Source organism: Thamnophis sirtalis, unplaced genomic scaffold (assembly GCF_051295495.1).
Source record: "Thamnophis sirtalis isolate CommonGarterSnake01/CBP01778 unplaced genomic scaffold, rThaSir2_p1.2 scaffold_2, whole genome shotgun sequence".
Lineage (NCBI taxonomy): Eukaryota > Metazoa > Chordata > Lepidosauria > Squamata > Natricidae > Thamnophis > Thamnophis sirtalis.
This window is the reverse complement of record NW_028261382.1, coordinates 22052985-22079787: the sequence shown is the minus strand read 5'-3', so window position 1 is coordinate 22079787 and position 26803 is coordinate 22052985. Positions and strand designations below refer to the sequence as shown.

General features: G+C 43.2%; 2 protein-coding genes across 2 annotated transcripts in view; both read right to left on the bottom strand.

Moving 5' to 3' along the window:
• Positions 1 to 225: 225 nt before the first annotated feature.
• CUNH15orf61 (chromosome unknown C15orf61 homolog) lies at positions 226 to 4207 on the bottom strand. The gene is made up of 2 exons (XM_014062092.2): positions 3827 to 4207; positions 226 to 1622 (listed from the first exon to the last, which is right to left on the bottom strand). Exons 1-2 carry the CDS (start codon positions 4170 to 4172, stop codon positions 1495 to 1497), a joined length of 474 nt encoding a protein of 157 aa, XP_013917567.2. The 5' UTR covers positions 4173 to 4207; the 3' UTR covers positions 226 to 1494.
• Positions 4208 to 6250: 2043 nt separating this feature from the next.
• The window catches only part of IQCH (IQ motif containing H), a 107612-nt gene continuing 87059 nt past the window's right edge, over positions 6251 to 26803 (bottom strand). Inside the window, exons 17-22 of the mRNA XM_087704386.1 lie at positions 16113 to 16271; positions 10957 to 11079; positions 10414 to 10475; positions 9681 to 9789; positions 7699 to 7802; positions 6251 to 6512 (exon numbers count right to left, since the gene is read on the bottom strand). Of these exons, the coding sequence (XP_087560512.1) occupies position 6512; positions 7699 to 7802; positions 9681 to 9789; positions 10414 to 10475; positions 10957 to 11079; positions 16113 to 16271 (558 nt within the window). The 3' untranslated portion in view covers positions 6251 to 6511. The remainder of the gene's footprint in view (positions 6513 to 7698; positions 7803 to 9680; positions 9790 to 10413; positions 10476 to 10956; positions 11080 to 16112; positions 16272 to 26803) is intronic.

Genomic DNA, 26803 nt, shown 5'->3' with positions numbered 1-26803 from the left:
TTGCCTAATTGTTGCACCTCAAGAGCTCTGAGCAAGACTCTGCTTGCTATTAATGCTGCAAACACTGTCAAAACCTGGGGAATCAATAGAGTAGTTTGTCAAGGAGATTCTCCAAGGAGGGATGCCCAGCGCTATATAGACAAGGAGTCGCGTTCCCTCCACTTATCGGAAAACAGGTAAGCAAAGTCAGCACTCTCCATTATCAGAAATCAAATAAGCTGCAGCTAGAGAACGGGCCACTCCAAGGGGAAGCTTTATTTATTGCATGGTAATTAAAAAACATTTTATCAGTCTTGTGTTGAGACCAAACCTTTAAAGAAGAGTATTGACAAAATCGGGAGCAATGAACGAGCAGTATTTGACTTTAACTTATGAGCTGCACTTATTTAATTCTTCCCATCACTGGGAACATAAGTTCCAGCCAATCTAGCAAAATGCTAATAGTCACTTTTATTATTAATGAAGCTTAATGTAACACACCAGCTACTCCTCTGGGCGAACTATTTATTTAACTTGTATTAGGAATATCCTTTGGTATCAAATATACTGGAGTTTCCTTGATTACAGATTTAGAGCTGCAGTTAAAACAAAACAAATGTACTACTTGTCTTCTGAATGAAAGCAATTCATAATTCAATTCTGATGGATTTTAAGAAATATACTTACACAAAATCTAACAAGAGCCTTTTGAAAAACGTCCTAGATGAAAATAACTTGCTGAAACAATTTAAAATGAACAAATGTTACGCATGCTTTTAGATCTGTTTTCATAACTACATTATTTCTGCAACACTTTATCAGGAAAGCTTTGGAAGTCAAGAATTTGAAAACAAACTAGAGTGACTGAGTGAATATAATTTTCTACATTAAGCACATGACAAAATCATATTGTGTGTTAATTACTTCTAAATCATGTTGAGTCAAATAATAAAGCACACTTAACTATCTTCCATTGAAAGCAATGTGATTGAACAGGTACTTAATTTCGGCCAGATCACAATCACTCTGACTGCAGGTACAAGACCAATCTCCACATTCAACCCTCTGAAATTTCAGGTATTCCACCCCCCCCCCCCCAAGCCCCTCTGGATTTTAATACAAACAACTTCTATTTATCAGAGGACTGAACCACTGTTTTGAATATCAGTTATATCTTTTAAAAACTTCATTAAGAAACAGATTGCTTTTAAATTGTACTTAAGAATTGGATAATGAGGTAAGATCGCAAAAAACCAGTATTTTAATTAAGAGGCGAAAGTCAGCTTTGGATGAAAGAAGTTAATTCAGATAATTTCCCAGTTTTGTTTGGTTTGCGGATGTGCATAATTCAACATGTATTTGATGTTTTACAGAGTCAAAGAAAAGCAATGTTTCAACAATAGGGACATGCCTTGAAAAAATACATATACTGTTTGCATAAGAATGTTGACACGGCAAACATTTTAAGAAAATATTCTTTTCTCTAATTTAGCACTATAAGTTTTTGAGACCGTTTTAGTACATGGAGCCTTCATCTTCTTTATTCAGGAAGTAAATAGTGACCGGGCCACAACACGTCTGAACAGTCTCGGTGACGCTGGCAAAACACCAAGAACTGATTCCGTATAATAACGTTGGGATTCCTAGTGCAAAAAGAAACAGGTTGAGAGTCGCACGACTCTTACTATTCAGAACAGCTTTAAGCCAAGTGCTGGATGGGACTTAGGAACGTTTTTCAGTTATGAATGTTGCAGCATCCCTGTGGTCATGTGATCAAAATTGCGATGCTTGGCAATTACTTCATATTTATGATGGTCGCTGTGTCCCATCACATGATCCCCTTTTCTGACTTTCTGACAAGCCAAGTCAATGGGAAGCCAGATTCACTTAGCAACTGGGTTACTAACTGACCAACTGCAGTGATTCACTTAACAACTGGGGCAAGAAAGATTGTAAAATGGAGCAAAACTCCCTTAACAAATGTCTCACTAAACAACAGAATTCTTGGGCTCCATTGTGGTTGTAAGTTGAGGACTACCTGTACATGAAGTCACCGGGGCTCAAGTGACTCCACCAAGCAACTGCCAGAGCCAGTGGGATCCAAGCACTGCAAGGGGGAAATGAGGTTTGCAGAATATTTTGAACTGGATAACTTTCTTGGGGAAAAAGGGTACAGAATGCAACTGGAAAATGAAGGGGAGGATGTTTCCCCCTCCTTTCCTTAATTGGTTTATTTTGATTGACAGCCACAGTCATGGGAGCCATGCAAGCTTGCAAGTCAACACAGACCTGGTTCCCGTTGAAACAGTGAAAACTTTCCCATAAACGAAAGTGAATTCCTAGCAGCAGCAGAAATAATAATGAACTAGTATAGGGATCTTCAACCTTGGCAACTTTAAGACTTGTGGACTTCAACTCCCAGAATTCCTCAGCCAACTTTGCTTAAAGCTGCCAAAGTTGCCAAGGTTGGAGACCCCTGCACTAGCAGCCCTTCAGGCCACCCCCTGCCCCATCATTATGTTTCTTTTAGGGGAATTTAAAGCAGATTTATCCAAGTGAAACGGGCACTTCTTGAAAGGGAGAGCTGGGTTCAACAGTAACGAAGTTGGAAGGGACCTTGTAGGTCATTTAGTCCAACCCCCTGCTCACGCAGAAGACCTATACTAGGGATTCGAATCGCCGACCTTTCTGATCGACAAGCTGGGCATTGAAGCCCTTCCCGTCCCTTGCAGAAAAGGTTTGGAAATTCTTTTCCTACCTTGCAGCTTTTATATAACCCCCGTCTGACCCCAATTAAAGTTAAAAAAAACAAAACCCTAGGAGATCCTAAGCATAAGTTTTTCTACTGAGTTTTTCTACTGAGTGGATTTCTACAGCATTTAATGTTTCTAGTTTGGCTGTTAGAATCGAGATTTCACATTCACATATAAAACTGCAACAGCTCTTTCTGTCGTCAGTTTTTTAGAATCTTCTCCCTGGGCAAAAAAAAAAAGTTTGATCGTACCGTGATGGATTTTAGCAGTTTAAGTTATTTGATTTTGTGCCAAGAACAAAGCTCTGTGCCAGGTTATAATCCTTGACTACAAGGTTTGCTGTGAAATAAAGGACTTGTTCTATGCACTTAAAAAAAAAAAACTGTCTCGACAAATAGAATAGCAATAGCAGTTAGACTTATATACCGCTTCAAAGGGCTTTCAGCCCTCTCTAAGCAGTTTACAGAGTCAGCATATTGCCCCCAACAATCCGGGTCCTCATTTTACCCACCTTGGAAGGATGGAAAGCTGAGTCAACCCTGAGCCGGTGAGATTTGAACAGCCGAACTACAGAACTGCAGTCAGCTGAAGTAGCTTGCAGTGCTGCATTTAACCACTGCGCCACCTCGGCTCTTATAAACCACTAACAAACTTCTCAAAGTCAAAAAAAAAAAAAAAAAAGGAGCACGACCTCCCACCCACCCCCCAGAAGCTTAACAGCAGAGGTCTTCAAACTTGGTCACTTTTAAGACTTGTGGACTTCAACTCCCAGAATTCTCCAGCCAGCTCTGCTTAAAGTCTTAAAAGTTGCCAAGTTTGGCTGGAGAATTCTGGGAGTTGAAGTCCACAAGTCTTAAAGTGGCCAAGTTTGAAGACCTCTGCTTAACAGTAACAGAATTGGAAGGGACCTTGGAGGTCATCTAGTCCAACCTCCAGGAGACCTATACTATGAATTCGAACCGCCGAAGTTTCTGATGGACATGTTCGGCGTCTTAGCCACTGAGCCACCTAGTCAGGCTTACTGGGAGGAGCGCCTTCCCCCCACCGCGCCCCGTAGAGCCTTGCAAGAGGGCGCCCACGGGCCCCGCGCTCACCCAGGTTGAGCAGCTTGAGGGCGGCCAGCAGGGCGTCCTGGGAGTCCAGGTCCCGGCGGGGCCCGCGGGAGCAGTGGTACTTGACGAAGGGGAAGCAGCCGGTGCGCAGCACGTGGTAGTTGGCGCCGCGCACCGCCCAATTGAAGCTGGACAGGCCGAACTGGTCGTTGCGCACCGCGCTGTACTTGACGCAGAAGGAGGTCCAGGGCGGCAGTCGGCGCTGCAGCAGGTGGAGGGTCAGCACCTCAGAGGCGGCGGGGCGCGCAGGAGGCCCCGAGGGCCACAGCAGCGCCCGCAGCAGCCCGGCGTGGAGCCGCCCCAGCGCCCGAACGGCCGCCCGCGCCATGCGCCGCGCCACGGGGGCCGCCCCGCTCGCCGCCGCGCCTGCGCAGCACGCCAGCCCTGCGTGCGCGCCCCCGGGGGTCGGCTTCTTGGGAGAGGCGCGTGCCGCCGCGCGCCCTCTTCGCTTTAAGCCTGGCGGACTTCAACTCCCAGAATACCCTGTAAAGCGCCTACCAGTGCCAGAAATGTTGGACAACAGAGCCATAAATTTATCTGCTCTGCTGCAAGACAGAAAGTGACTTACAATTTCAAATAAGCATAGCCATCCTCATTCTGTTAGGCCAGGGATCCCCAAACTTGGCAACTTTAAGACTGGTGGACTTCAACTCCCAGAATTCTCCAGCCAGCATAGCTGAATCCCAAGTCTACAACTCTATTGTCCAATATTTCTGACACCAGTTGGCATTTTACAGGGAATTCTGGGAGTTGAAGTCATAAAAGTTGAGAAACACTGATTTAGAGACTAAGTCCTTATTCCTCTCCATATGAACAAATCACCTCAGCGGCCTTCTTACATAGTGGTCCTTCACATGCTGGCTGGAGAATTCTGGAAGTTGAAGTCCACCAGTCTTAAAGTTGCCAAGTTTGAGGACCCCTGTGTTAGGCCAATGTTTCCCAACCTCAGTAACTTTTAAGGCTGGTGGACTTCAATTCCCAGAATTCCCTGTAAAATGCCAACTGGTGCCAGAAATGTTGGACAATAGAGTTATAGGCAGTGGTGGGATTCAGCCAGTTGACACCACTTCGCGAGAACCAGTTGTTAAATTTCTGAACAGTTTGGTGAACTGGTTGTTGGAAGAAATCATTAGGACAGAGAACCAGTTGTTAAATTATTTGAATGCCATCACTGGTTATAAATTTACCTGCTCGGCTGCAAGACACAAAGTGACTCACAATCTGAAATAATAATGTAACCATCCTCAATCTGTTAGGCCAATGTTTCTCAACCTCAGTAACTTTTAAGGCTGGTGGACTTCAATTCCCAGAATTCCCCAGCCAGCATATGAGGGACCACTGTGTAAGAAGGCCGCTGGGGTCATTTGTTCATATGGAGAGGAGGAACAACGTTTCTAAGTCAAGTGTTTCTCAACCTCACAGCAGCTTTAAGATGTGTGGACTTCAACTCCCAGCATTCTATTATTTTAAACAAAGCTTGCTGTTTAAAAATACAGTTATGACTTGACCCACGATTGGACTTGGCTACTTTAGAAACACTCAACATAAGAAATAATGACATTCTGGCAAGTTAGCTGACACATAGACATCATAGATGGTAATAAGCTAAGCCCTCAATGGTATAAGCTGGACTTCAATTCCCAGAATTCCCCAGCCAGCTTTGCTTACTTTTTTTTTTGAATAAAAGAACAACTCCCAGAAATTTGTGAAGTATGAAACTATTTGTAATGTAATCTGGCATGGAATATAAAGTCCACTTGTGACTGTTCCTATAATTTCCTTCAGTTCTTATGGATTATTGACATTGAAAATGTATTGGGATATGACTCTTTAAACCCAATGGATCTGAGTAGATCAACCAATGAAATGCATGAAAATGTCTCCTTTTTTCCATGAATTTGAGGCACACTCCTTTAACGAAAAATGAATTTAATGTTCTTAGAAATGGTTCCACCACAAAACCGCGGACGACAAAATCGCGGTCGACGAAAGCGCGTATGTGACATCATCACAGCGCGACGAAAAAGGTCGAAAAATGTAAAAATAAAGCGAAAACCTTACCCTAACCCCCCCAAACCTAACCCTAAACCTAACCCTAAACCTAACCCTAAACCTAACCCTTAACGTAACGAAAAACCTACCGCTAACCCTTAACCTAACGCTAAACGTAACGCTAACGCTCTAACCCTAACCCTAACCCTTAACCTAACCCTAACCCTAACCCTTAACCTAACCCTTACCTTTATGTGAATCGGCTTGCTGTAATTTAATTTTTATTTCAATTTTTCGATCTTTTTCGTCGCGTTGTGATGACGTCACATACGCGATTTCGTCGACCGCGCTTTTGTGGAACGCGCTTTTGACGGGTCACGCTTAGAAATTAGAAGAGTCTTCTCACTTCTGATATTGGGAAATTATTTCCCCCACTATAAATATGTTGCATTTTATTGGAGGAATAAATGTTCATGCTCAGCACACAGAGGAAATTGAATCTAATATTAACAGTTTTTAAAACCTGGGTCACTACTAAGACCTACTTAGCTTCCCTAAATGTAGTTTTCAAAAATCCAAAAAACAGTTTCAGATTTACAACTGTAAAAGCTTCAAAAGAACGAAGAGTTTGAAGATGCCTGATGAGAATCTCAAGGTGTGAAGAGTGTATTTTAATCTGCAGGAAGACAAACAAAAAACAAATCAATGTTCAAGTATTTTTTCTTCCAAAACAATTAATCACTTTCAATAATTAGTGTTACTTTGCCCTAAAAGATAGCAGGTGTAAATTTCATATTTAGGTTTCTTTGCAAGATCCAATCCGGGTGGGTTACCCAGACCAGAGGTTTAGTCTTCCGAGCTTTCCATCTGTGGATGGAGCCCATCCACAGAGAACTTCCCTCCACCAGAATGTGTGCTTTGGGCTATTCTGTGTCATGTATTCTATGCATCATATAGGGGCGCAGTGGCTCAATGGCTAAGATGATGAGCATGTCAATCAGAAGGTTGGCAGTTCAGCAGTTCAAATCCATAGCGCCGCAAAATGGAATGAGCTCCTGTTACTTGCCCCAGCTTCTGCCAACCTAGCAGTTCAAAAGCACATAAAAAATGCAAGTAGAAAAATAGGGATCATCTTTGGTAACAGCGCTTCGTGCGCCTTCAGTGTTTAGTCATGACAGCCACATGAGCACAGAGATGTCTTCAGACAGTGCTGGCTCTTCAGTTTAGAAATGGAGATGAGCACCACCCCCTAGAGTCAGGAACAACTAGCACGCATGTGCGGGGGAACCTTTAACTTTTTATGCATCGTATTCATGTTTCTGGTGAAGCCACAACCAATCAGACACCACATAAATACGATGCATAGTATAGCTCATAGCACACACTGTTAGATAGAAGGTCCCTGAAGATGAGCTCCAGCATGAATCCTAAAGCTTGGAACACTAAACCTCTGATCCCAGTGACCAACCCTGATTCAATCTTGCAACATTATCCTGGGACACATATATTTTTCTTTATTCGTGAGGTTTCTTCGTATATGTATTATTGTATATAAATTGGTTGGAATAGAGTTTATATCACCCTATATTAAATCTTTGGCATACAACCGAGAGCATGTTATGGAGTGAGGGAACTGACCAATCACATCTATTACACATCTTTTCTCTTCCACAGTGATGTCCAACTAAGTATGATTTTTAAAGCTTTAGGCTCAAGCTATCCTAAGGAAAAATGAACAGGTGTTTTTGGCCTGGCCGACTGGTCACCTATTCAAGCAAAGTGCATAAAGTGCGATTTGGAGAAAGAAAAATGCAAAAGGATTATTGGAAGATGCTATGAACAGAGATTGAAAGTTTACTCACTATTTTCTGGATCTTTTGACTTTCGAGGCCACCTTTTCCTCTTTAAATTTTAACTTGTTCTGTTCTGTAACCCCCAAGATCTTCTCAATATCTTGAATGGCTCCCTAGAAAGAAGTGGAAATGCTGCAGATTAGCCCTACATATTTCTCCATCCTCCCACTCATGTTTGGTCTTCTGGACTGACCATAATAGGCATTAACCTACAGCTGTGTTGATGGAAGGTGTTAAGCTAAAGCCAAGGAAACTGCATCACCATCCCTGGTGGTGCACATGTTTTTAATCCTGATGAGCAGACCTGTGGAGCCAGCTAGCTGGGGAATTCTGGGAATTGAAGTCCACAAGTCTCAGAGTTGCCAAGTTTGGAGACTCCTGCTCAAGACTTATGGTGTCATCCAAAACCGAAGCTACCATCATCTGAAGGTTACAGCCGGGACTCATAACCAATGACAAAGTTTGGGTAGAAATCTTGGATCCTAGAAACCCAAAATGGTAGCTTCAACATTTTCCAGAATCTTTGCAAAAATGTAATAGGTTGCCTGAAGGGGCAAATAGCATCTTCTGATTTTTGGACTTGTTTCCATTCAGTAAGATTAGGCTTCAACTTCCAGAATCCTACAACCTGCCTAATGAACAAAGTATATGCAAGAATGAGATCAGACAAAGCAATGTCAATGTGTCATAGAAGCCATTATGGGGACCACATCCATATAATCAAGAGATGCTCTTTACTTTTTGACAGCCCTTATAGACACCTGTGTGTAAGGGGGGGGTGCTCTTCATGGTGCCTTCCCTGGGGTTGAGATGGACCACCGTTCATCACTCAGAATTTCTGCTGGGACTTGTATTTTTAGTGCCATCTTTTGCACCTTTGGAGAAGGAACCAAGCCATCACCGTGCAGTAGCACACAAAATACAATACTTAACATTGACCATAGGCAGTACAGGTTGGAAGTACAACCGATGGGTTGCAGGGACTGGATATGTCTAGTCTAACAAAGAGAAGGACTAGGGGTGATATGATAGTCTTTCAATATTTGAAATATAGAAGAGGGGGTTCATCTATTCTCCAAAGCACCTGAGAGCAGGACAAGACATACTTGGTGAAAGATTACTAAACAGAGAGAGCCAACCTAGAGTTAAGGAGAAATTTCCTGACCATGAGAATCGGTGGAATGGCTTTCCTCAGGAGCTGTGGGGGCTCCGTCACTGGAGCTTTCCAGGAAGAGGTTGGACAGCCGTTTCTCTGATATGATATACTGTCTCCTGCTTGAGCAGAGAGTTGGACTCAAAGACCTCCAAGGTCCCTTCCAATCCTATTATTCTATGTTCTATGTTGACTGGAACTGAGCTACAAGTGAATGGCCATTCACAAAACACCAGCACTCCAGAGGTTCCTTCAACAGTAGCACCCCCCAGAGGCTTCCTAAGTAAGTGCTTGCTTTGATAGCCATCATAGTGGGCAGAATGTAGACAAGTGCAAACCCTGGGCTTACAGCCATCACCCTTCCATAGTTATTGGAACATAAACAGCCTATTTGTTTGCCTCCTCCTAATGGATGTGTTTTAATATTTCAAACATCTCAACCATTTCATTTGACGAATCAATAGGAGAAGTCTTTGGGGAGAAGAGCATTTTTTGCCTCTCCAATTAGTAAATCCAAGAGTGGATGTATGCAAAATGAAAATCTAATTTCCTCAGGAGCTAGCCATTCACGCTAGAGAGGGTTATGTTGTGTGTGTGTGTTTTAAACAAGTATACCAACCGCTCTCAGCCCAAGCAAATCCATGCTCCCGTACCAAAACCCTTAAATTTAACTAACAGATTCGCCAGGAATCTCACAATATTGACCCGCAAGCTGTGAAATACGTTTGGCTACGAGCAGAAGCGAGGATGGTTTAGCACTTGTTTATAATACAGCATGAGGTGTTTTCTGTCCTTGAACAGAAATTTTACGGGGATCGTTAGTTAATTAACACCTCACCTTAAAATTGGTCTCGGCATGCATATTAGGTGCTGATAATTCTTGATAGATGATGAAGAGATGCTGAGCAAAGGTCATGAGGACCCCCTGGAGATGTTCTCCAATTGTTCTGTTAATGATATCCAAAGAAACGTCTTTGCCAATGATTCTATTTGCACGCTTAAAAACAATCGCCCTCTCATTTGGGCCTGTCAGACGGAGGGATTTAATGAATATTTTCAATCTCCGAAGGTGGCAATCTTCAGGGAGATACAAAAGATGAGGCTCCATTTTAACTTGTCAGTAAAAAGGATTTGTGTAATAAATATTTTTTATTAATCAAGTAATGGAGGAGGGCAAAAGCTTGAGTCATTTAAAACATGAGAGTACTAAAGCATCTCAAATATGTGAACAGGTAGCACTGGTGGGTTGAGAACCCCAGTATTATGAAGGGCAGAGCATGCTGTTGGAAACTTGGCGTTGCTCAGATCCCCCATAAAAACAGGAGTTCAGCTGTTTCAGTGAGGCTTGGGCTGTGGCTGCTCTTGAAGAATAGTTACTAGGTAAAAATAGTTATGGATATTTTTAATCTGGCTTTTCTGACACAATTCTGTGCCTTTGCCATCAGGGTCTGTTAAGGAGCCATTCTCTCTGGGCTTTTAGAATGTCCAGAAGACTGGCAAAGAGCAGAGAGAAGGAATCTTAAACTATAGGACTATCAAGGGCCAGCAATGCCTTTCTCCTGGGAACTTACATCATTCCAAATGTGTTTCGTTTCTTGTCTTCATACAAGATAAAAACGGTTCCTTCTTTTAGCTGTTGAAAGGGATAAGATGTTAAGCTTTTATTTATTTTTTATTACTGTGTCTGGAAATGCTAAACATACAATTTCCCAAGATCACATGCTAAGGCGCCTTATGTGAGATGAAGTCATTTAAGTATAAAATAATTTAAGAACAAGCCAATTAAAAATTTTCACTACGAAGCTGATATAAAAAGTTGATGGTCAAGTATTCAACAAAAGAAAGTGTCTGTAAAAAGAATACATTGGTAATTCTTTCCTCCTCTCCCCTTCTCCCTCCAAGTCCTAATGGCCTGAAATCAGGATTTCAGTATCTGAACTCTATTAATAAACACAGATCTCATCGAAATTGATCATAGGGGCAAAAACATGTAGATTCTTTCCCCAAAGCAGTTCATGTGTGGTTCACGCATTTTAGAGGTTTACCTTCTATTTCTTCCCCAGCCTATTTTCCTATTGTTATTTCACTGAAATGAAAGCAGGCGTCTTTCTTACCTGCACATCGTAGCCGATCCCGTGAGCCTTGCACATCTGGAGGAAAACATTATAGTAAATGAAGGAAAGGTTGTCATTCTTAATCGAACTGCTCATGAGAACGTAGCGGCTGGCCAGGGAAGTCTGGCAAAGGAAAAAGGAGAAAGAGTTAAGGCTAAGGAATCCCTGAGAGATTCCAGCTTCGAGGCTGGAGTGCAGATTTATACAAGAGTAGCTAAATCTTAAACCTCCCGGCATATTTCTTCTTCCTCTTCTTCAAAGAAACAAATCTCAACCTTTGCAATGACTCACTTGAACACAGATAAAGGAGGAGGATTAGCACTGTAACTCAAGGAGGCATCTCCATTCATTAAGTCCTCTTCACACATCTACCATCAGACTGCCTGGTCCTGATGGAGAGAGGAGCCCTGTGCAGCATTCCCAACCTGGTGCCCTCCAGACCAGCTCAGCTTCTGTTCCCACTGGGAGATTAAGGATTGTAGGAGTGGGAGACGAACATCCAAAGGGCACACAATTTGGGAAGGCCCTCTTACAAGGAGTCCTCAGTAGTTAATGAAGGAGCCGCCCAGAGTTGCTCTCAATAGTGAGATAGGAGGCATATAAATTTAATCAATAGTTCAATCAATCAATTAATTAATAAGGATGCAGAAGATACGATGCAATTACTAAACCCAACAGGGCTCGTATATTGAGTGGCAAACTGAAATTCCAAAATGAGTAGCAGCATAACATAGAACAGATATTAAACCTCTCAATGTTTCATCCTATAAATCTGAAGTCATAAATACCCCGAGAAGCATTCATGCCTTTCATCACTTCACACGGAGGCTGAGATCTACTCAGTGTGGAAGCTACAAAGATCTAGATTTCTGCTTGGAGAGATTCTGAACCCACTTCAGACATTGCAAAGGCCTCTCACATTTCCCCCCCTCCTACCAACCACTCTGCAAGGAAATTTAGGCTAATTGGTGGGAATCCAAATCTTTTCACACCACACTGAACGTCAGTCCAAAATGATAATAAACCCAAAGTTGCTTCATGTTGCTTCGAGTACTTTCTTAATGCGGTAATGGAAATAGGATCCAGAATAAACATGAAAGGACCGTAGTATATAAATCAAGGGTGAGAAGATTTCAGACATGATCCCCTCCACCTGAATCCTGGGATCTACCTACTGGTACAAAAATCACAGAATTAAAGTAAGTAATTCCAGGTCTCAGGATTCTTTTTTAAAAAAAAGCAAATTACAGATATCCTTGATTTACGATCATTTCTTCAGCAACCATTAAAAAAAATCATTCGCAGAAAACACACATTTAGCTTGGAGAAGTGCCTGACTCACCTCCCCAGAAAAAACAGCAGGGTCAGCAAGATGGCAGAAAGGCTTTAGGAAGGCTAGCGAGAGTGACAAAGATCACTTCTCCAGGCTGCCTTCTGAAAGGAATTGTAGCAGTCCCACAACCACACTGATACTTCAGCAGTGGGATTTGCCACGGTTGACTTGCCCAGGCTGATTAACTCTGGCTGACTCACCATGGGACAATTCAACACCTGGTAAGTCAAAAGAGGGAGAAGTAGAATTGCAGCTCACCTCCCCCGTCTGGAGGACTTCTGACTTGACAAGATTCAAAACCTAAGGCAAGACAAGATGTGCCACAATTCACTTGTCCCTCTCTTGAGTTATCCCATGGTGGATTGCAGAAGTTGTCCTGTGGTGAGTTGACCGGGAAGTTGGCCTCAGTGAGTGTTCCTAAACCCCTTCACCAGCCCGAAACTGCTGAGAACTTGTTTGAGAATGTAGTAGCTCTCATACATTTTTCTTGGGTCTCATATACACACACAAATGTTAAAATTGGTCTCAAGGTTTCAGTCGTACGTGGGCTTTCTCACCATGACCACTTCCACTTTTCCCTCCTCCCCTTTTCTTAAAAAATGTCCTTGGGCAGATATGGGCCTTTTCCAGGGCCTATCAGGAACGCTGAGTAGGACAATGGTGGACACGGCCAGATTTTGTTATTTATCCTCTCCTGAGTATGGGAGGTTTTTAAAATAAATTCATAAATAACCCACAGTGGCACCTCTATTTTGGCCTGCAGCACAATTTTTATTCCCATCACAAAATGGCAGGGAATTCTTAAATTGCCAGCCAAAGTGCCAGCCTTTGGAGTTTTACTGCTGATCCAGAGGGGCCCCCACTGCCTGCCCACTGTTGTGCCATCGACTGGCTATCACAATGTCAAGAAGGGTAATAATACAATGTTTGTAAAACCGTGCTAAGCAAAATTGTGTCTGGTTGTTGGCAGAAATCAGGGCGGGGGGGGGGGAGCCAAGGGGTTTCATCCATGCTGGCTGATGGCTGCCAAGTCATTTTGATGATCATCTAGTAAGACCTGAATTTCAATGGGTGCACGCAGGGTTCAAAATGTGCCATATGTAGAAAGGCAGCTTTGGGAAGCTCCTTAGAACGAATGTGTCTCGAGCAGCTTTTGTTGATATTCCGTATTTCAATGGGATAATTTTATTATTTTATTTTTGCTACACGGTATTAGAACCGTGAGAATAAAGAGGGAGATTTTTAAGCTAGCTCTCCGATTTAATGGAAAGATATTGTGGATGCGAAGTCCGGCCTTCCGTCCCCTCATCCCAAATCTCTCATTCTCAAGTATTACCGGTATTTGTGGCATGAAAGTGCTAGCCAGAGTGGCAACCACTACTCTTCCCTCGAACACCATGCTCACCCATGCACTCATATGAGACAGGCAAGCAGGCGCGGGAGTGGGGAGGGGGTGCCTGGCTGCCTCTCCGAGGGGCTGCCTTCTCTATGGGGCCAGGCAGCTGAAAGAAAGGCTTCCAGAACAGGTACCCAAAGTTTTGAGAAATTTATCCCTGGCAAAAGACGGCAGCAAATAAAACAAACGAATGCTTGATAAAATAATCCAAATCGCAGTTTAACAAGCGTAAACCCGTATGTAGCAGCAATAACACCGAACCATTGTTTAAGCGCAGGCATCGGTCTGATGAGGTGCTTATTTCAGCTACAAAGCAGACAAACACATGCATAATGAACTGCGGGATGAATTATTAATGTCTTGCTTATTTAGCCTCATCTGTCTCAAAGATAATGTATCCTAAGTATAATGAGTGATTGGTTTTCTACATAATTACAGTAGCGGCGGTATCTAGGAAGTTTGCTCTGGCAAAGGAGATTTCTAAAAATAAAAGCCATCACTCGTACTCAGTTGCCGCTCCATTTTATCAAAATCAAAGCAAGCAGCCCAGTGAACACATAATAAATTCGCCGGGACAGAAGCATTATTAACATCATAATTTCACATAAAGTGTTTTTACTTAATCATTCATTATAGATCATGCACTGTAAAAAGATTTGTCTCTGTTTGTTTCTTCCGGTTCTTTAAAAGATCTGATGTGCTGGATCCCCAGTTTTACCCCGAACACTTGGCTGAACGAGGAAGAGGAAGAAGAGGAAGAAACGAGGTGTTGAGGGCAACAGGCAGGTCAAAAGGGACAACTATGCATTAATCTGCAATTATTTTAATTTACAGAATAGGGCTGCTTGCTTACTTTCCATTTTTAAGACCAGGAACTGGAGTTGAATCAGAACTCACTTGTACTCCTCTTACCCCACATAGTTGTTTGAGAACAGACCAAAAAGGTATCATTTTTGACATTTTGGGGAATGCACAACATCTGGCTATAAAGCCATTTTCCCATACAGTGGCTATAGAAAGTCCACACACCTGTGCTAAAATGTCAGTTGGTCTTACCTGAACTCCATGTCTAGAAGCGGTCGTGGGAGGAGCTTGGGGTAAATGTAGTTACAATGACATAGAAAGGGATTCTACAATATTGTAGTTACACATAAACATGGAGGATTGTTTGCAAAGAACAGTAGCTGCATTTCAGAGATCTCGAACTTAACTATTCTGAAGGGTAATGAAAGTTGAAGATGTGGAAAGTGATATTCACCAGTGCCATTCAGTTTCCTGACTTGGAAGAAGAAAAAATCGTATCCATTTTATATATTCATAATCTTGTATATACTTATATCTATTATCCTATATATGCTTGACAAAACAAATAAATAAAAATAAATAAATAAAACTAAGGCCCCTTGCAATTAGTCTGACCTTCGTTCATGAAGGATATGCAAAAAGAAGACTTGAATTTAAAGAAAATACTGGTAAACAGAGAACCAAATATTCATAATAACAGAGTTGGAAGGGACCTTGGAGGTCTTCTAGTCCAACCCCCTGCTCAAGCAGGAAACGTATTCCATTTCAGACAAACGGTTCTCCAATCTCTTCTTAAAAACTTCCAGTGATGGAGCACCCACAACACAAAAGGCATCCCAGTGGTTGCCCATTGTTTTCCTTGTCAGGAAATGTCTCCTAAATTCTAGATTGCTTCTCTCCTTGATTAGTTTCCATCCGTTGCTTCTTGTCTTGCCTGCAGCAGTGCTTTGGAGAATAGCTTCAGCCCCTCGTCTTTGGGGCAGCCCCTCAGATATTGAAAGACTGAATGATCAAAGAAAGAGGATGGTCCAAGATTTGGAATGGCTCAGCCAGAGTCTGAATCGATCACCTCGCCCCTAGTCCTTCCATAGATACTAACAAATGCTAGAGAAGGTCAGCCTCAGTTTTCCTGTGAAAGTGATAAACCAATATTGTAAGACAATGAATTTGGCTTTAGAAAGCTGTGCAGGGACCAGCCCAAGACAGTTGGCTGCCTAAGAATAAAGCCAGCAAAGCCCATCGCCCCTTCTGCTAAGAACCGGAAGGAACAATCCATCAAGAAATTCTCTCAGGCCACTTACGTTAAACCCAACACAAAAGATGAAGCACAGGGAAAGGACTGGTCATTTCCAAATGTAATTACAATCCATGGATTAGTACATTAAAACTTCCTAATGGCTGGAAAGCTGATGGGGGCCACACTGTTCTGTCCCCGGTGCAATGGAGTGATGGTGCACGAGGATATCAAACAATGGGAGACCAACACCATTTAGGCCAGGGGTCTCCAACATTGGCAACTTTTAAGCCCGGCGAATTGAAGTCTTCCAGGCTTAAAGTTGCCAAGGTTGGAGAGCTGTAGTTTAGGCCACAAAGTGATTGTTTCTTCATTTGAGCATCACTTACGGATCGGGTCTGTTCTTTCTGCACAGGTGGCTTCTTTGAAGGGAGTTGTATCTGGAAGCGACTTGACGTGCAGTCGAAGATCCCCTCTGTTATGTAGAGCGCGACCTGAGTCATGGCCAGCTGATCGCTGTAGCGCAGATCCAAGTCTGTGGCCCAAACCTTGGGAGAAAAGGAGATCAATCGGTCAAGCACAGCTTTAGGCTTAAAAATAAACCCTGAAGGTAACTGTCAACCCTGAAGTTGGCCCACCTGGGGCCATTTTCCTTCTCTGTAGCTCTTGAGGGAGATTTCTCTCCTCACTGCTTCAGGGCTGACACAGCCAGGTGCGAAGGGGCCGGGGAGGGGTGTGTAGAGATAGCTGGGATGTTGTAGCCTGAATAAAATTCCTTCCCCTGGGAATCAAGGACAGGTGCAGGTGTTCAAAAGGTGGAGACTGAGGTCACCTAGCAACTGGACTGTGTGCTGATTGGGACATGTGAATGGAGACTCTGGAGGGAAGTGACGAAGTTTGACTTTTAATTGGGTGATAAACCAGGGAGCACTTAGAGCCGGTTTCCCACCAAGTCTGTGCCAATTTGATGTGTCCCAATGAAATGTTCTTTGAGGACTTTGCCTGCCTCGGAGTTCTTATTTAAGGGGGATGTATTACTTGGGACTGTAGCCTTACTTTATATCTGAAGGGCACAAGAGGCACCAAGAGCGGACTTATTTTCTGAAACGGCTCGGACAATTTGTGAACCTGTCTTACATTTCGTATCTGCCTACAATCTCAAATTGCGTTCTTTTTAGAACCTGAAATGTCAGAAAAGACATCAATGAAAAAGCAACAAGATGGAGGTCGCTGCAGGTTGCCATTACAGGTGATCCTCCTCTAACGACCACAATTGAGCCCAACATTTATGTTGCTAAGCGAGACAAGTGTTAAATGAGTTGTGCCCTTTTGCAATCTTTCTTCCCCCAATTCTTAAGTGAATCACAGCACTTCAGAGGTGGGTTCAATACAATACAATAGCAGAGTTGGAAGGGACCTTGGAGGCCTTCTAGTCCAACCCCGTCTAGGCAGGAAACCCTATACCGTTTTCAACAAATGGCTATCCAACGTCTTCTTAAAGACTTCCAGTGTTGGGGCATTCACAACTTCTGGAGCAACTTCTGTTCCACTGATTAATTGTTCTAACTGCCAGGAAATTTCTCCTCAGTTCTAAGTTGCTTCTCTCCTTGATTAGTTTCCACCCATTGCTTCTTGTTCTACCCTCAGGTGCCTTGGAGAATAGTTTGACTCCCTCTTCTTTGTGGCAGCCCCTGAGATATTGGAACACTGCTATCATGTCTCCCCTAGTCCTTCTTTTCATTAAACTAGACATACCCAGTTCCTATGTTTTAGCCTCCAGTCACCTAATCCTCTTTGTCGCTCTTCTCTGCAATCTTTCTAGAGTCTCCACATCTTTTCTACATCGTGGTGACCAAAAATGAATGCAGTATTCCAAGTGTGGCCTTCCCAAGGCCTTATAAAGTGGTATTAACACTTCACGTGATCTTGATTCTATCCCTCTTCTATCCCTTTATGCAGCCTAGAACTGTCTTGCTTTTTTGGCAGCTGCTGCACACGGATGGCTCCTATTTAAATGGTTGTCCACTAGGACTCCAAGATCCCTTTCTACTGTTAAGCAAGGTACCACCTCTACTGTACCTGTGCATTTCATTTTTCTTGCCTAAATGTAGAACCTTACTCTTTTCACCACTGAATTTCATTTTATTAGATAGTGCCCAATGTTCAAGTTTGTCAAGATCTTTCTGTATCTTAAGCCTATCTTCTGGAGTGTTGGCTATTCCTACCAGCTTGGTTGATGAGTTCCCCATTTATTCCCTCATCCAAATCATTGATGAAGATGTTGAAGAGTACTGGGCCCAAAACAGAGCCTTGGGGTACTCCACTGCATACTTCCCTCCATGAAGATGCAGTTCCATTGAGGACTACACGTTGAGTGCGGTTGGTCAGCCAGTTACGAATCCATCTGGTGGTGATGCTGCGTAACCCACATTATTCTACTTTATCTAGTAGTAGGTTATGGTCTACCTTATCAAATGCCTTACTGAAGTCCAAGTAAACTAGATCAATGGCATTCTCTGGTCCGGTAATTTTGTCACATTATCAAATAAAGCAATAAGATTAGTCTGGCATGATCTGTTTTTGGCTATTACTTTGTTTACTTCTAGGTGTTCGCTAATTCATTGCTTGATTATCTTTTCCACAATCTTTCCTGGTATTGAGGTCAGGCTGATAGGTCTGTAGTTTCCTGGATCTGGTTTTTTCCCTTTTTTGAAGATGGGAACCACATCAGCTCTTTTCCAGTCCTCTGATAGTTCCCCGGTGCTCCGGGATCTCTGAAAGCTATAGTTCAGTGGTTCTGAGATCTCGTCTGCCAGTTCCTTCAGAACCCTGGGGTGTAATCCATCCAGTCCTGGTGATTTGAACTCGTCTAGGGTAGACAGGTGCTCACTTACCATATTCTTCCCTATTTCAACTTGTGTTCCTAATCTGAATTTTGTGGTGCTGTTTTTGATAGGTTGGACTGTTTATCCCTTTGTGTAAAGACAGATGCAAAACATGAGTTCAATAGTTCTGCTTTCTCCCAGTTCCTAATGGTTCAGTCTGGTTCAGCCAAACTGGTAATGGTATGACAGCCTGGGTTGCAGAACTGGCACTAACCCAGGCTGGCCACACACCCGAATCGGTTCCCCAGTCACTGCCACCATCTTTTTTTTACTGTGCATGCACCAAAAAAATTCCATTGAATTGTGCATGCACATCCAGTGTGTGCACAAAGCGCGCACATGAGCGAACCGGCAGTAGCGCCGCCTGAAACCCACCCCTGCAACACTTGTTCAATGAGTAACATGGTTGTTAAGTGAAGATGGCTTCCCCATTGACTTCGCTTGTCGCAAAAATGATCACATGACAGTTGTTAAGTGAATCACTGTAGTTGTTAAGTTAGGAACATGGTTGATAAGTGAATCTGGCTTCCCCATTGACCTTCTCAGAAGGTCCCAAAAATTGATCACATGACCCCCAGACACTGCAAATGTCATAAATATGAACCAGTTGCCAAGCATCCAAATTTTGATCACATGATCATGGGGATGCTGCAATGGTCATATGAAAAATGGTCATAAGTCACTTTTTTCAGTGTTGTAAGTTCAGTTAGTAAACCGAGAGTTGTAAGTCATAGACTACCTGTATCATCCCTTGCAAGTACCTTGGGGTATGAATATCATCAGATGCCCATTGCCCATAATGAAACATGACTTCTTGGAGGGCTGGGGGTAGTCAGTGCTTCAGAGGGTTGCAGTTTGGACGACACTAACCTTAGAGTAATGCTGTAGCTACTACTATTGCAAATCAATACTACTACTACTACTACTACTACTACTACTACTACTACTACTACTACGGCTCAGCAGGTGTGAGACTCATGTCCCAGAAGCACATGCAAGAGCCAACGAAGGAGCTTGCTGGACCTGCAGAAGGTATGTTCATCAATGCCCACAAGGGATCCGTGGGGTGGGAGTTGGGCAGTGGAGGGGGGGTGGGAGATAACCATTAGATACAAACGACTAGATATAAAGATAGTTCCCCCGCCACCATAGCTCTGCTGCACACTTAATTCCCTTAGTGCTGTCTCACTTCTCATCTTTTCTCATCCTCTCATCTTTCCTACTAGCTTCTCCTATTGGTTTTTATGATTTATCAATCGTTGTTTATTATGATCTATGCCCTATTATTTGCTATTTATATGTATAGCATGAGCTTATGCACTGGAGACAAATTCCTTGTTTGTCCAATCACACCTTCCCTCCAAATTCTATGATTCTATGGCTGACATCTGCAAGTTTCAGATGGTTTGGGGGTGAATACCTGAAGTTAAACTTGGAAGAAGATTATCAGGGTGCCCAAAGAGGTAAGCACTAGTGTTGTAAACCAACAACAGTGCAAATGCTCAAGAAAGTGCCTATTTATGACTGCATCCATGGCCACTTTCATATTTTTTAATGTAACCATGACACGCTGTATATCAAGTGACTGCAGCAAGTCATCTTCAGTTTCAGTTGTTCTATCTAAAACATATTTATAGTCACATATTTGAAAGCTGGCTCATCCCAGAGGGAGCTTAGGAAACAAGCCATAGATCAATTCTACAATTGTATAGGATTAGAAGCGGGCATAAAATAGACCAGGATCTTTAGGGGAAACACTCAATGCTCTGCAATCAATCACCACATCTGTCTCAATTGAAATAAAATGACTCCTACCCTATTCTAGTAGGCTTGCTAAAAGAAAAGAAGAGAAAACTTGAAAAGTTAACTTTTTGTATTAAAGAACTGTGAGGTCGTACAATTAAAGGTGACTGGGCTACACTGGTTCCTTCCTTCTATGGCAGCGTTTCTCAACCGTGGCAACTTGAAGGTGTGTGGACTTGAACTCCCAGAATTCCCCAGTCAGCCTTACTGATTGGAGAACTCTGGGAGTTGAAGTCCACACATCTTCAACTTGCCAAGGGGGAGAAACACTATTTTAAGGGAACATCTGCCCATCCTTTCCAAAGATCTTCCCACGGCCTGGAAATACACAAATGTTGGTCATGTCAAAGATGGACTAATTCTATGTTTCTAAACAAAAGTGCCCCAAACAGATGGTAACTGAAACAATATTCTTAATATTGCCTGGGATTTAGAGTATACTTGAATGTCGCAGACCAACTGAAAAATGTAAGAATGCAATGGTTGCATTGCTATGGCTCACTTAGCCATAGCCATTTATTCATGGTTGATATAAGTAACTCTGTTTTCTGGGCTTACATGACACACGGAATGATAACTTAAGCATGCTGCCTATGTTTTCATAACATCCAAGCTAAGGGTTGCCAGTGAACAAAGACAGAGAGGATTAAGACCTGCTTCAAGAGGAGACAGCCAATACAGTAAAAGTGGCCAACATTTGGAAATGGAGATAAAATTCAATAGGGAAACTGGAGAGGAGGAGGAAGGGAGGAAATGAAGAAGGAGTAGCAGGAAGAAGAGGAAGAGGAGGAAGAAGAGAAGGAAGAGGAAGAGGAAGAAGAAGAAGAGGAGCAGGAAGAAGAGGAAGAAGAGGAAGAGGAAGAAGAAGAGTAGGAAGAGAGGAGGAGCAGGAAGAAGAGAAGAAAGAGGAGGAGGAAGAGGAGGAGGAACAGGAAGAAGAGGAAGAGGAAGAAGAGGAGGAGCAGGAACAAGAATAGGAAGAGGAAGAGGAAGAAGAAGAGGAGGAAGAGAGGAGGAGCAGGAAGAAGAGAAGAAAGAGGAGGAGGAAGAGGAGGAGCAGGAAGAAGAGGAAGAGGAAGAAGAGGAGGAGGAAGAGAGGAGGAGCAGGAAGAAGAGAAGAGGAGGAAGAGGAGGAGGAGCAGGAAGAAGAGGAGCAGGAAGAGAGGAGGAGCAGGAAGAAGAGAAGAAAGAGGAGGAGGAAGAGGAGGAGGAACAGGAAGAAGAGGAAGAGGAAGAAGAGGAGGAGCAGGAACAAGAGTAGGAAGAGGAAGAGGAAGAAGAAGAGGAGGAAGAGAGGAGGAGCAGGAAGAAGAGAAGAAAGAGGAGGAGGAAGAGGAGGAGCAGGAAGAAGAGGAAAAGGAAGAAGAGGAGCAGGAAGAGAGGAGGAGCAGGAAGAAGAGAAGAAAGAAGAGGAGGAAGAGGAGGAGGAGGGAGAAGAGGAGGAGGAAGAGAGGAGGAGCAGGAAGAAGAGAAGAAAGAGGAGGAGGAGCAGGAAGAAGAGGAAGAGGAGGAAGAGGAGGAGCAGGAAGAAGAGGAGGAAGAGAAGGGGGGGGCAAGAAGAAGAGAAGGAAGAGGAAGAGGAGGAGGTCAACCTATTAAAAACAAAGCAAAACAAACAGATCAAGTTCATCAGTTCCATTCCTCCCCCCACCTCCCCATCAGCATTGATGAAGCTTCTTGGATGAGAAAAGAAAAAAGAGTCCAGTTGCCTTCTGAAGAAAAATAGCACCTTTGAGTAGCTATGGGGCAGCTGCCTTTTTCCTTCTGGAGAACTGAGCTTTGGCCATGCACCTGGGCACAGGTTGCTGAGTCCCAGGAGGGTCTCCTGCATGAATAGCAGCCCTTTAGAGGCAAATCTCCCGCAGAATGTCTTGGACAAGCCACTGAATGGTAAATGGCATCATTATAAGGCTATTAAGGGGTCATGCAGTCAAGGCCTCTCGCTAAACTGGAGCTAATTTCTGAATCATATTACACAATAAATGCCCCTTTTTATAACAGCAAATAAATCATGTCAGAAACAGTTAATAATGAACCGTCAAGTATCAGTTTTACTGTTAAATATCCTATTTGTCAACTTAAATATTTCCCTTTGCATAAGGAAAACAAGAGCTTGGCTCTTCTTTTGGAACGGTTCAGTGCAAAGATTTCCTTCTGTTTCACTTCTATTTTGCAGTATTTTTCTCTAGCCCTTCTCTTCTAGGTTTGCCCTACTTCGATGCACATCCTTCGCTGGCCCTCAGAACTGCCATTTGGCTAAAACAAAAGAATACAAAAAGAGAACTCTACTGAGTACAACCGAGGGCAATCCTGCCAGGATCTCAATGCCCCCACGAAGCCCCCAGTTGGTTAGAAAGGAACTCAACCTTCTCCTCTCATCTTCCCTGACAACTGGTTGGTTGCCAGAGGTTTCTTGCCCTGAAACAGAATGGATTATATTATATATTTTGATGCTTGTCTTTTAACTATTCAAGCGGAAGAGCCCCTCTTTCTGTCCTCTGTTTTACAGGCATATCTGTTCCTAAGGCTAGCTAGCAGATCTGAATTGTTGAAAAAAAGATGACCACTAGATGGCATCAATGAGACAACTGAGAAGTTAAATCTTTGCTGACATCTAGCAACATTCAGATTATTGCAAACAAATCCCATACCTGCCCTCTTCCCTGCTGGTTCCAATAGTTAACAGTAACAGAGTTGGAAGGGACCTTGGAGGTCTTCTTGTCCAACCCCCTGCCTAGGCAGGAAACCCTACACCACTTCAGTCAAATGGTTATCCAAACATTATTATCCAAGTTTTCTAATTGGATCCAAGGCCCGGGAGTTGGGCTGCCTGGAGCTCTTAGATCATTCAAAGCAACATATGGGGAGAAGATCAAAATACAGAGATACGAATGACAGAGTTGGAAGGGACCTTGGAGGCCTTCTAGTCCAACCCCCTGCTCAGGCGGGAGAGCTTATACCAATTCAGACAAATGGCTGTCCAACCTCTTCTTAAACACCTCCAGTGATGGAGCACCCACAGCTTCTGGAGGTAGGTCATCCCACTGGTTAATTGTTCTCACTTCCATATGCTAAACAAACAATTTGTTCTCACTGTCAGGAGATTTCTGCTTAGTTCTAGGTTGGATTTTTTAAAAATGATCTTCCACTTGTTACTTCTTGTTCTGCCTTTTTTGGAGAATAAGTCAACCCCATCTTCCCTGTGACAGTTGCCCAAGTACTGGAAGACTGTTATCTTGCTACCCTTGGCCCTCACACTTTCCTTATGAGATGCAGCATGAAATATGCACAATGTTGGTCGCACTCAGGTCCCTCGCACTCTGCAAAGCTGGCATCGTTCTGCAGATTTCATCCGCCCAGCTAGATTACTCTGTCTAGAGACTTCTATTTCACCTCTTCCAACATCACCTTAGTTTTGGGGGCTTTTTTAGGACTTCGGAGTCTTATTTAGCAGGCAGCATTATCTGGGTTGTTCAATGTCGTAATTAATATCAATTGCATTTCTCCTTCTCCAGTGAAACAATTTTGTGTGTCATTTCCTGTTGGACTATTAAATTGTATTTCTTTTGGGGAAAAAAGTCCAATTGCAAAAAAAAAAAGGTGTTCGCTCAGCTTTGCCAAATATGAGGTTATCGGAGGCCATTTAGATATTTGTGTCTGGAGGAAATGATGATTTCAAAGGATAGCAGTAAGGAATGCTATCCTACTTTCTTTGCCAGTTGCACTCAACCAATCTCATCTGATTCATAATTGGGGAGGATCATTTTTTGCTAGAAGTAAAACAACTAACACAGAGTAAGTAAATACAGCTTGAACATTACAGAGAATGTAAATGCCCAATGCAGGCCATAGCAGCCTTGCCAGGCGTGTTTTTATCAGAGACCAAGTAGGACAGATCAGCTTCTATTCTCTAGTGAGAAGGAATAACCTAGTTCAGGGGTCTCCAACCTTGGCAACTTTAAGACTTGTGGACTTCAAGAGTTCCCCAGCCAAGATTCCTCAGAGGAATTCTGGGAGTTGAAGTCCACAAGTCTTAAAGCTGCCAAGGTAGGAGACCCCTGATCTAGCTGTTGACACCTGGTGGAAAAACAAAGTCACAGCCCAGCGGCTAGGACCCTGTTGGGAAAAACTGAAGCTCCTGACTTTCATTTGCAGGCAAAAAAAAGTGGGGGATACCTTGTAAGAGCTTTTGAGCCCCTGAGCCCCAAGCAAGACTCTCGACCCTGCATGTCTCCCTGACTTGTGCCCACCGGGAAACCCCTGTCAACAACTCCATCCACTGTGGGCTCCTCAATCCGAACTCATTTTCTCTCCTTCCACACTTCTTTGGAGGGTTCAACGTAGGTGGGCTGTGACGTCAAGACAGAAAGGAGAACAAGCTGAGTGGCCCCTCACAGCCCCTTGGTTAATGGAGATATTTTCTCCAGCACAGGGGAAGGGAAATCCAGTTTGGCTGTTGATGCCCACCGAATGTGATATTGATCTCAGAAGGCCTTAAGCAGAGAGCATTTCGGCTGGAATCGTATTTCTCTCCCATCACTGTCGGGCCATAACTCTTCTCCTTAAGTCTTTGTGCTGGCATCCATCACGGCCTGAATCAGCTGCAGGCTCCTAAGCCTATCTTTGAAGTTCACCCTCCCTCCGTCCCAATTTTTTCTCTCATCATCTCACCCTTTGTTGTTTTTCTTCCTCCCTATGCCAAAGGCCCATCAACTCCCCCCCCCCACGGACCTTAAACACCTTCTCCATGCCTGTTGTCCACCCTCATCCATACATTTTCTGCCATGACCATCTTCTCAGATCCTCCCCCAACCATACACTTCTTAGTGTAGCTGCTCTCTAGTCTCCCCTCCAAGTATTAACCAACTATAACCCTGCTTAGCATTTAGATCAGTCTAGGTCAGGAGTGAGGGATCCAAGGATGCAATTCTTGTATCACTACCCTGTTTCCCTGAAAATAAGACCTCCCTGGATAATAAACCCAATCGGGCTTTTGAGCGCATGCACTAAAATAAGCCCTCCCTGAAAATATTGCAACACAGCAGCAGCCATGAAGTGACCACACTCGCCGTCTCCTGCACCTCAAAAACAATAAGACCTCCTCGAAAATAAGGCCAAGCGCTTATTTTGGGGGGGGGGTCAAAAGAAAATAAGACCCTGTCTTATTTTTGGGGAAACAAGGTAGTAGCCAATACATCCTGTGTCTCCATCCTCCACTTGAGCTGTGTAGGTTGGGCAAGCTCAGCCAAGATGGTTCAGAAAGCCCCACAGGTGCAATTCTTCCATATCGTTCCACAGTCAACCAGCCAAATTCCCTCTTGATGGCCATGGAATGTAAAACATGCATACAGATCTCATTATTATAGTTGGTTGCTCAGGCAGCCAGATGTTTAGATGGGGTTTGGCATTCTTATCTACCTCTCAAGGCCCAAGATTGGGGAGATGTTGTTGCTTGATAGTGTTAAAGGTTGAAAGGATTGCAGGAGAAAAGCTGTTCCAGGAATAGCTGCCTTTTGCAATTGACTGGTAGTGATTTTGTCAATGGCAAAAATGTTCAAGAGTTGCTCCAGATGTTTTGGAATTGCACCCAGTATCATTATTGGTACCATCTTTGCTTTCTTTTGCCATTAGTTGTTCTACTTCAATTTGCAGGTCTTTGTATTTTGTGATTTTTCTTCTTTCTCTTCTCTTCTGCTGTCTTCAGGAACTGCCACATCCACTATGCAAACTCTTCTTTCTCTTTCTTATTGACAATTGATAGATCTGGCAAGTTTTGTGGCAGGTGCTTCTCTGTTTGAATTCAAAAGATCCCACAGCACTTTAAGCCTCTTCATTTTCTATTACTTTGTCTACTTTGTGGTCCCGCCACTTCTTGCTTGCAGCAAAATGGCATTTCTTGCAGATCTTCCAATGTACCATTGTTGCTACTTTGTCATGCTGTTGCTTGTAGTCAGTTTATGTGATCTTCTTGCACCAGCTAACTAGATGCTCGCTATTTCTTCAGCTTCTTTGCTGAGGTGGCATTTGCTGTTTGTTGCTGTGTTCTCAGTTCTGGCTTTGTTCTTAAGGCTTGGCCTTGTGCAGCCAGAATTAGTCTCACTGTCTCTTTCTTTAGAATTTTCTTTAGAATTTTCTTCAGAATTTTCTTCAGAATTTTCCCGCTTTTAGCTTTTGCCAGGTCTTGATCTTTGTTTTGCCTTCTAGTCTTTTTATGAGCTGCCCATCTAATGCTTTACTTTGCCTCTTTTCTATTCTTCATTTGGCCTCTTTGTAGGCCAGTCTGATCTCCCTGATATTCAGTGAACTTTCATGGTGTACAAACATTAGTGCCTCTTCTTTACAATCCTTTAGATATTCTCCCAATGCCCTTTGTTCTTCTTCAACAACTGTCT